At 57.6% G+C, this 9,500-nt stretch overlaps 1 protein-coding gene across 1 annotated transcript in view; it reads left to right on the top strand.

The window, feature by feature from the left end:
• CDH23 (cadherin related 23) overlaps positions 1-9,500 on the top strand; it is a gene marked incomplete at its 5' end in the record, with an annotated part of 196,107 nt that overhangs the window by 139,089 nt on the left and 47,518 nt on the right. Inside the window, 10 exon segments of the mRNA XM_035892587.1 lie at positions 825-885; positions 1,251-1,399; positions 2,368-2,503; positions 2,708-3,096; positions 3,186-3,287; positions 4,201-4,203; positions 5,262-5,411; positions 6,048-6,176; positions 6,305-6,433; positions 8,098-8,325. Of these exon segments, the coding sequence (XP_035748480.1) occupies positions 825-885; positions 1,251-1,399; positions 2,368-2,503; positions 2,708-3,096; positions 3,186-3,287; positions 4,201-4,203; positions 5,262-5,411; positions 6,048-6,176; positions 6,305-6,433; positions 8,098-8,325 (1,476 nt within the window).

The following is a 9,500-nucleotide window of genomic DNA, read 5'->3' on the forward strand; positions in this document are numbered from 1 at the left end:
GCTGCCCAGCTGCCGGGGCTGGCAGGCTGCTGGCTGGGGTTTGCGGGGAAAGCAGTGCAGTCTTGTGCAGCGACACCAGAGGGGACCCGTGTCTTGGGTTTCCCGGAGCGGATGCCTTATTCGGTACACGCACGGACTGTGCAGCGCATCGCAGCGGAGGGGTGCTCCCGCCTGCTGCTCGGGGTCTTGCGAGGACTCAGACCAGTGCCCAAACCACCAGCATGCACTAGGCTGGTTGCATTCATGTTTCCTTCGGTATTTTTTTGCATATGTTGCTGCTTGGGTGACTTGGCTTGCAGTGAGAGAGTAAATGCAAGCAGCTCTCGGAGCCAATAGACCCAGGTGGGTGCTTGTGTGCTGGCCGAGGGTGGGTCATTGCTCTAACATGGCGCATGATGCACCCCGATGCCATGGGCTGGGTGCCCGGCAGGCGCAGGAGCAGCTCTCCCTGCCCGACTTGGACCAGCTCTGTGGGAAGGGAGGCTCCATCCCTGGCAGCGTCTCCAGCAGGGCAAACACTGGCGTGCAGGGCAGGACCGATGGAGGCACCTCCGGCAGCATGCTGACCCACAGATTCCATGGCATGGTCCTCAGGCTCAGGTCCTGCCGATCCAACAGCTTAACCTGGCAGCCGAGGGCTCCCGAGCCTGCTACCCCTGCTGTCCCATGACGAGGGGACGGTAACTTATTTTGCTTCGGAAGTTGGTGAGCTCCCTGGCTCAGGTGGAGGAGCAGGCTGTCCAGCCTCAGGCAGGGCAGGGGTGACTTGTCATGGCCTGGAAATCTCTGCTCTTCACCTTCGCTGCTTTTCTTTTCTCGTGAAGGTGAAAGCCACCGACGCGGACGAAGGTGTTAACGGGAGAGTGTGGTACAGGATCGTCAAGGGTAAGTCCAGGTGCCCCTTCGCGCCCCGGTGCGTTTGCACCAGGCTCTGGCCAGCCGCACGCACCGCCCCGTTGCGCTCTCCATCCTCACAAACATTTCCCCCACCCCTGAGCCAAACTTCAGCACTGGGGTTAATTGCCAGGGGATGATTTGCCATTGATGGAGACGCCTAGATGCCATAGCTCCTGGCATGACCAGGGCCAAACCCTGCTGAGCTGAGCCTGATGTAGCTGAAGGTGATGGGAGGCTTGGGTTTTGCTTAAAGATTTGCCTCCGAGGCAGCCCCCCGGGGAGGGCTCGGTGCGTCACCAGGACCAATGGAGCGGTGGTGGGCAGCATCCATCTCTCTCCTTCCCCTCCACCAGGGAACGAGCACAACAACTTCCGCATCAATCCCAGCACGGGGCTGGTGATGCGAGGCATGCGGCACCTGGACAGGGAGCAAAACTCCTCTCACGTCCTGGAGGTGGAGGCGTACAACACGGAGCAGGGACCCATGAGGAGCTCCGTGCGGGTAAGGACCCCGCGGCCGCCGAGGGGTGGGCAGCAGGGCTGAGCTCATGCAAAATATTCAAGATGCTTCATCGCAGAGCAATCATTTCCAGCCCTTGCAAAAGCGTGCAGGATGTTTGAGCGCTCTGGTATGGAAATGCTGATGGAAAGTCTCCGGGGGCTGCCCGTGGGTGGAGAAGAGCTTGTTGGGGTTTTTTTGTTGGGTTTGGTTTGGGGTTTTTTTATTTTCCTGTGACATTTCGGTGCGATGAGGCTGCTAAGCGCTGCGGCAGTCAGTGTCAGAGGGAGGTCGGCTCGCCCGGTCAGGTGCGGCTCTGCTGCTGGGAGGAAGAGCTGAGCCCCAGCCTGTTGGAAACCTGGTCCCCTGGCCAGGCACCTATTTAAATAAGCCAGGACCTTGTGGCAATAATCTTTAGCAGAGATACAGCAGCTTCCCACAGTTCCCACGAACCCAGCCCTCTGGTTCCACCTATTTTTAGAGCGCTGAGTTCACGGCGGGCGCTGGCCGAGCGCAACGTACCAGCAGCGAGCAGAAAACCAGGAGAAAGGAGGTTCCCCTGGGGAAAGGGGAGAAAAAGCAAGCCCGAACCACTTCAGCAAAATTTCCCACTGAGTCATTGGCGTTTCTACATTACAGGGTCTCTAGCTGCAAGGTTTCCAGGCGGGCACCCCAAAGCACAGAAGAATTAATACAGAAACCGCTCGCGGCGGGGTCTTACGAGGACTCAGACCTTCCCCGGCCAGGGAAAGACTGAGTCACTCTGACCACGCGTGCTTGCCTAAACCTGCGATGCTAAATGGCCCGTGTTCGCCCTCCGTCATGTGGTGTCTGTAGCAGAGCGAACGCCCCTCCTGCGCGGCAGGCGACGGCTGCGAAGGATGTGTTTCCCCTCGCAGGTCTTCTAAGCAGGGGGCAAAGCTTCGCGAGCCTGCCCGGCTCACCCGTGGTTTCTCGGGGTGCTTTCGCAGGTGATCGTCTACGTGGAAGATGTCAACGATGAGGTGCCGGTGTTCACCCAGCGGCAGTACAACCGCCTGGGGCTGCGGGAGACAGCGGGGATCGGGACTTCGGTGGCGGTGGTCCGGGCCACCGACCGAGACACAGGTAGGAAGATGAGGGGGGAGCTTACAGAAACACCCAGTTTGGAGGGAAAGTGGTGAAATCGGCCATTGTGCAGATCCTGGCTTGGCTAGGCTGAAATCCCCGTGTGGGATGGGCTTTGCTCCAGGGTTGGGGTCAGGATCGGTGGTGCCTGCCTCTTTGGGATGGGTGGTCCAACCGGCACCGTGGTTCCTGCTCCTACTCCAGGGAACGGCGGTCTGGTGAACTACAAAATCCTGTCGGGCGCCGAAGGGAAGTTTGAGATCGATGAGAGCACGGGCCTCATCACAACGATCGAGTACCTGGACTATGAGACCAAAACCAGCTACCTGATGAACGTCTCTGCCACGGACCAAGCTCCCCCCAACAACCAGGGCTTCTGCAGCGTGTACGTCAGCCTGCTGAAGGAGCTGGACGAGGCCGTGCAGTTCTCCAACAGCAGCTATGAGGCCGTGATTGTTGAGAACATCCCCCTGGGCTCCGAGGTGCTCCGGGTCCAGGCCCGCTCCATTGACAACCTCAACCAAATCACCTACAAGTTCGACCCCAACACCAATGCCCAGGCTCTCTCCCTCTTCAAAATCAACGGGATCACTGTGAGTAGCCACGGAGCAGTCCCTCCCGGCTTGGTTGTCCACTATGGGCTTTGGTGTTGGTGGCTGACATAGCTGTTCGTCCCTGGCAGGGTGTGATCACCGTCAAAGGCCAGGTGGATCGAGAGAAGGGGGATTTCTACACCCTGACGGTGGTGGCCGATGATGGAGGACCAAAGATTGACTCTACAGTGGTGAGTGGCTTCTACCCACTTCCTCACCATCCTTCGGATGGGCAGAGCTGACCTCAGGTCACCTCCTTCTTCCTCTGGCATGAGACTGCATGGCCTAGTTGTTCACTCCGCTCCGGCCACCGGCGTCTGGAAACCCTGATTTGGGGGAAACCCTGCATTTGCATAAGCACGGACCCGTGCCTTTTGGCTGCTGCATGTCATAGGGTGGGATTTCTCAGCACGAAAGAAAAAAAAAAACCAAACCAAACCCATCCCAAACTTTTTTTAGAGCTTGCAGGCTGCTTACCAAGCTAAAACAGTTTTGAGGGAGGTAAATTTGGGGGCCTTGAGGTACTTGGGGGTGGTTTGTGTTTAAGAGGGTTATATTTGGCAGTTTCAAAGGCAGCCGAGCAGGGGAGTGATTTGCATTTTTCTGCTGGGGCAGAAGCACGCCGGGTGCAGGGCGAGCCTGGGCCCTGTGCCGCGGGCAGGGGCAACTCAGCCAGCACTTCCCAAACCACTGATGGTTTGGGCCAGCTGGAGGAGCGGGACCCTGGTGGGGTTTGAAACTGGAGGCTGGCCCACAGAGATGGGCAGAGCTCTGCCTTCCGAGCGCTGCCAGGCCTTGGCGCATCTGTTGCCGCTAAAAAGGATGCTGGGTGACAAAGGCAGCGATGCTGCAAGCGCTGCCTGTCCCCACCCATGGGTGCCAGCGCCCGTGCTCTTGTCTGAGCCTCTCCCAGGGCCAGGGGCAAATCCACCAAGCTTCTCTAGAAAAAAAAAGAGGGGGTGCACCAACAGGGGAGCCTCTGAATCACCGCAGGGGGCTACCCGCAGCCCCCAGCACTGCCAGGGTGGGATGCACAGGGGGATGTGTGCCCTAACCCTTGTTATTTTTGTTTTCTCTGCTTCCCCCTCTGCTCCTCTCCAACAGAAGGTAAGCATGTCTGTCAGGCTGGCATCACGCCAGGGTCCAGGATCCATCCCGAACTCCGCACCGAGCTGTGGGGATGGTCTGGGGGGGAGGTCTCCAGCCCCATCCCACCAGCACCAGCCCCTGTGATGCCCCCCAGGGACCTGGTGCCAGCCAGCAGAAATCCCAGCAATTGCCCTGATCCGGCACTTGGGACAGCAGCTGCCGGATCCATCGCAGCGGCTGAATGGGCTCTCCCCGCTCCTGGCTCTCTGGTTTTAATATTATTATTTTAATATTATTATCCTGGCAACAATAACGGCATCTCCCCAAGGCATGCAGCTCGCTCCCGGTTTCCTCCGGGATGTTGTCACGTTCAGCCTGGTCACACCTGGGGGCTTGGGGCACCCGAAAATAGAGCCCCAGGAACAGCAAAGCTCTTCCTCTCGTTCTCATTTCTGTGTGGCGTTGCAGCTCTTTGATTGCAAACACGATGAGAACATTTCCTCTGGTTTCCCGGTCGCCTCTGCGCTGCAGCAGGTTGCTGAGCATCTCCTGCCCGGTCTCTCACTTGCCCATGTGCCTTTTCCCAGGAGGGAGCTCAGGAATTCTCTATGCCCAGCTTGCCCTGGTTTAGTGAAATGCAGGCAGCCCTGACTTTTTTGTCCCATTTAGCTTTAAAGCAAACCCTGCCCAGCCTCTGGTGCTGTGGGCACGGGCGAAATCACTGCCAGTGAAAGGCTCAGCAAAGGGGCCCCCTGCAGCAGCGTGGGTTGCTCCGTGCCCAGCTGCTTGGAGGATAAAAACCAGAGCATGCTCCATAGAAACATCCACCACTTGAGAGCTGCAGCACCCTTGGGCTCCTTCTCCAGCCTCCAAGCAGCCCTCCTCCTCCTCCTCCTCCGCAGACAGGGATGTAGCTTCAGCTCCTGGGCTCAAACACCGGCACCCATTCCCACATGGGATGGATGACACTCACGCTGTTGGCACCTCAAGGGGGGTGCAGCGGGTCAAGAGTTTGCCGGGACCATCAGTGCGGCTGTTGATGCCTGAGCCCCCCCCGTGCCATGCCGTGCCCACAGGTGACCATCACGGTCCTGGATGAGAACGACAACAGCCCCCAGTTCGACATCACCTCCGACTCCTCCGTGAGCGTGGCGGAGGACAGCACGGTGGGCAAGCGGGTGGCCGTGGTCCTGGCCCGCGACCCCGATGCGGGCAGCAACGGGCAGGTAGGGGAGGCCGGCGCGGAGGGTTCGGGGCTGCCCCTAAGGCTGCGTTTGCGTTTCAGAAACACCTCCATCGGTGCCTTCCCAACCCCTTCACCTCTTCGCCATCCCTGCCAGAGCAAACTGGTCGTTGGGGCCAGCGGTTTGGGAGGGGGTTGCGCGGTGGGTACCGGGTGCTTCCCGGTCGAGGCGTGCCTGCAGGCGAGGGACAAGCATCGTCCTTGGGCTGGCCAGGGCAAAGAGTTCTGCGGGACACATGTCAACAGGAGCTTGGCAATCTGAAAACCAGCTGTGGCCTCTCCCACCACGGGGAGTGGCAGCAAAGCCCTTGGCAGGCCGAGCAGGAAGCTCTCGGACATTTGTTATTGTCGTTAGCAGGCAGACAGGCGTTAACGAGGCCCTGTCACCCTTAAGAGCAGTAATTGCTATAGGAGGGCTGTAGGAGAGTGGGGTTGGCCCATGGGTCTTTGCTTTGGGGTGGTTGCAATAAGCCCAACGCTTTGGACCTTCTAAAATGCTCAGGGACTTCCCAAGGTGATGCTGGGTTTATTATTGTAGGGTCGCCTTGCCCTCCATTCCCCTCACAGCGTCACAGTGCCTGCTGGTTTTTCTTCCCCCCCCACCCCCCAATGTTTCCAGGTGACTTTCTCACTGACGTCGGGGAACATCGGCCGGGCTTTCGAGATCTGTACCACCAACAACACCTATGGTGAGGTGTTTGTGGCACAGCCGCTGGACCGGGAGCTGCTGGATCACTACACCTTACGGGTAAGCACCAAACCACCCTGCTTACCTCCTAGGCCTTCTCCTGGTTTGAGCATCAGGGCTGTTTTCTTGGGGCTGTGAGCTTAAAAACAGCATTTTTGGCTGTTTTGAAAATCCATCCCCAACTGCAGATCCAAGCCTCGGATGGCGGCGTGCCACCCCGGAGGAAGGAGCACACTCTGCGGGTGAACATCCTTGATGTCAATGACAACCCACCCATCATCGACAGCCCATTTGGCTACAACGTGAGCGTGAGCGAGGTGAGCACCCAGCCCTGCTCTTCTCCTTCTATCCTCCCAAGGTGAGGTCTGACCACAAGGCAGGTGGGGACACCAACTGCCTTGTGGTCAGGCCTCACTTTGGACAATTTGAAGGGTTGCTGGCCCCTTGCAGACCTCACTTTGGATGATTTGAAGGGTTGCTGGCCCCTTGCAGACCTCACCTTGGGTGATTTGAAGGGTTGCTGGCCCCTTGCAGACCTCACCTTGGGTGATTTGAAGGGTTGCTGGCCCCTTGCAGACCTCACCTTGGGTGATTTGAAGGGTTGCTGGCCCCTTGCAGACCTCACCTTGGGTGATCTGAAGGGTTGCTGGCCCCTTGCAGACTTCACCTTGGATGATTTGAAGGGTTGCTGGCCCCTTGCAGACCTCACCTTGGGTGATTTGAAGGGTTGCTGGCCCCTTGCAGACCTCACCTTGGGTGATTTGAAGGGTTGCTAGTCCCTTGCAGACCTCACCTTGGGTGATTTGAAGGGTTGCTGGTCCCTTGCAGTCCTCACCTTGGGTGATTTGAAGGGTTGCTGGCCTCTTGCAAGCCCTCACCTAGTTTTGGGCTAGGAGAGACCTCTGCAGGCAACTGAAGCCCATGAAGCTGCCGGGACCAGCAGGAAGGAGCAGTGGCTACACACCCATGGAAATGCCACCGAAGTGACACAAGAGGCGGCAGGGCGCAGAATAGGAATAGCTTTCAGGAAGCGCCTCGGCAAGAGCTCGATAATTAAGCAATAAAACACAATCAGGCGTGAGAAAAGACAACTTATTTCCTGACAGTTTAATTCCTGGACCTGGGGGGGGGTGGTGGTGTCTCAATTTGATGATGAGAAATGAAATACGAGTAATAGCCAGTGACACTTCGCTGTGAGGGAGCGCTGCTCCTGATTAATAGCTTTGCATTAAAGTTATTGCCCTGTTAGGATTTTCTTATCTATTTAATACATGGTCAGAGCTGGCTGGAGAACAGAATTTCTGTTTTGATTTCCCCCGTAATGGGACTATCCAAAAATAATTAGCTGGGCTCCGAGCCCATTACACAGCCTTCACCTTTGCACGCACACTGAAAATCTTTCGGGCTGGGGTAGCCTAGAAAGGACCTAGCGCATGGTTTTCTGTGGCGGGGAATCGAGCTGGTTCATTGCAACAAACGGGAGATGCTGTCACGTATGGAAAAAGAGGAGTGATTCCGTCGGGCGGCAGCAGCCGGCTTTGGCGACTTAACAGCAAACGTCGCCCGTTAGTTTTATTCCATTTCTTTTTAAAAGCTAATGTAGAAAACGTATTTAATTCCCAAGTTTCAGACCAAAAGCAAACAGCGGAGCCTTCCAGCCTGTGGCTGATTCTCAGCTGAGCTCTCAGTGGCAGGGCCGGTAGCTTTGGTTAATTTTTTGCCCAAGATGCATCGATTAATAAAACATCATTTGCAATAAGCACTGCAAAAACAGCACCCGGGAGCTGGTGAAGGAGAGCAGCCTTCTGCTTGGCTGCTGGGCATTGGGGCAACGGGTCTGGAGCCTCAAGCACCGCAAATGCCTGGAAAAACCCCATTCTGCTTTAGGATGATATTATTATTTATGTATTTTATATGTTATGCGGTGCATGTCATTTATGTTGCATATCTCTGCCGCTCACCCCGCCGTCTTGCCCTGCAGAACGTCGGTGGTGGCACGGCGGTGGCCCAGGTCCGCGCCACCGACCAGGACATCGGCCTCAACAGCGTCCTCTCCTACTACATCACCCGCGGGAACGAGGACCTGACGTTCCGCATGGACCGCGTCACCGGCGAGATCGCCACCCGGCCCTCCCCGCCGGACCGCGAGCGCCAGAGCTTCTACAGCCTGGTGGTCACCGTCGAGGATGAGGGCAACCCCTCCTTGTCGGTGAGCCACCAAAACGTGGGTTGTCACGGGGGAGGATGGATGGAGCTTGGCGGCACCGCGGGAGCCAGCTTGGTGTTGAGATGTTGAGCATGGAAGGGGTGAACAGGCACGGGGCGTGATGTTTCGGTGACCCAGCCATTGGGGTTGTGCCTCAGGATCCAAATCTGCTGAGTACAGGTTTGATCCCGAGCCTCCTTCAGCACCTGGTCCTGAGGGACCCTCTCTTGCAGTCATCTGGGGAGCTGCCATCTCCCATCTGTAAATGCCAAAAATATCAAGACCATTCCAAGGGGCAAGGCTGCCGGTGGCCGCAGGAGTTGTCCTGCCCGCTGGCTCTGCACTTGCTGAGTCCGAAAGGTCTCGGGACGTTGCTCTCGCCCACCTCAGGGCAGGAGGTGGCTGGAGCAGCAGCCAAACCATGGTTCAGCTCCTCATGGACCAACGTGAGTCTGCTCCAGTGCTGGCAAGTGAGATGAGCTCCGGTAATTAGCACTACAGCCGTGGCGGTCCCCACCGTTGGAGGTTTGGGCAGCTCATTGGTGGCGTTGCTGCCGTCCGGAGTGCCCTGCCCACGGTGAGCAGGGTCTGGGCAGGCATTTTGAGGGGCTGATACGAGACCCCATCCATCATCCCGGGGTCTGGGGAGGTGGCCCCTTTGCTTTTTAGCTACCAGCGTGCAGGAGAGTCACATGAGCAAATAATATTCGGGGCATTTTCCAGCCCAGAGTCCCGCCCCGGCTCTGCGGGGAGGCGTGCAAGTACCTGCATGTAGAAAGCAAGCGCAAACTGAGACGGGGAGGCATGACACCCTGCGTGACACCCTGCCATCCTTCCTCTCCCCCACCTCCTCCTGCTATCTCTTGCCATCTCTCTGATGTCCCGGCACAGCTCTCGCTGCGAACCCCTGCTCTACATTTTGAGGAAACGTGCTGCAACCAAGCAGCGCAAACCTGCAGCTTGCGACGCTGGCTTCACGCTTTGCACTCTCAACCCCTCCCTCCCGGGCAGTTCACAGGCCTGCTCGTGCATCACCCTCTTTTTCTTAAGCCGGGCTGCCAGTGTGGCTTAAACCTAGGCAAGTCTCTTTCTCCAAAATGAAGGAAGGCAGCTTCGTGTGATGGCAGCACCCGACACTGCCAGCTCCTCCCAGACAGGTCCCCATCACCCCAGGAGCA

The sequence above is a fragment of the Egretta garzetta genome, unplaced genomic scaffold (assembly GCF_000687185.1).
Source record: "Egretta garzetta isolate BGI_Z169 unplaced genomic scaffold, ASM68718v1 scaffold204, whole genome shotgun sequence".
In the NCBI taxonomy this organism is placed as follows: Eukaryota; Metazoa; Chordata; class Aves; order Pelecaniformes; family Ardeidae; genus Egretta; species Egretta garzetta.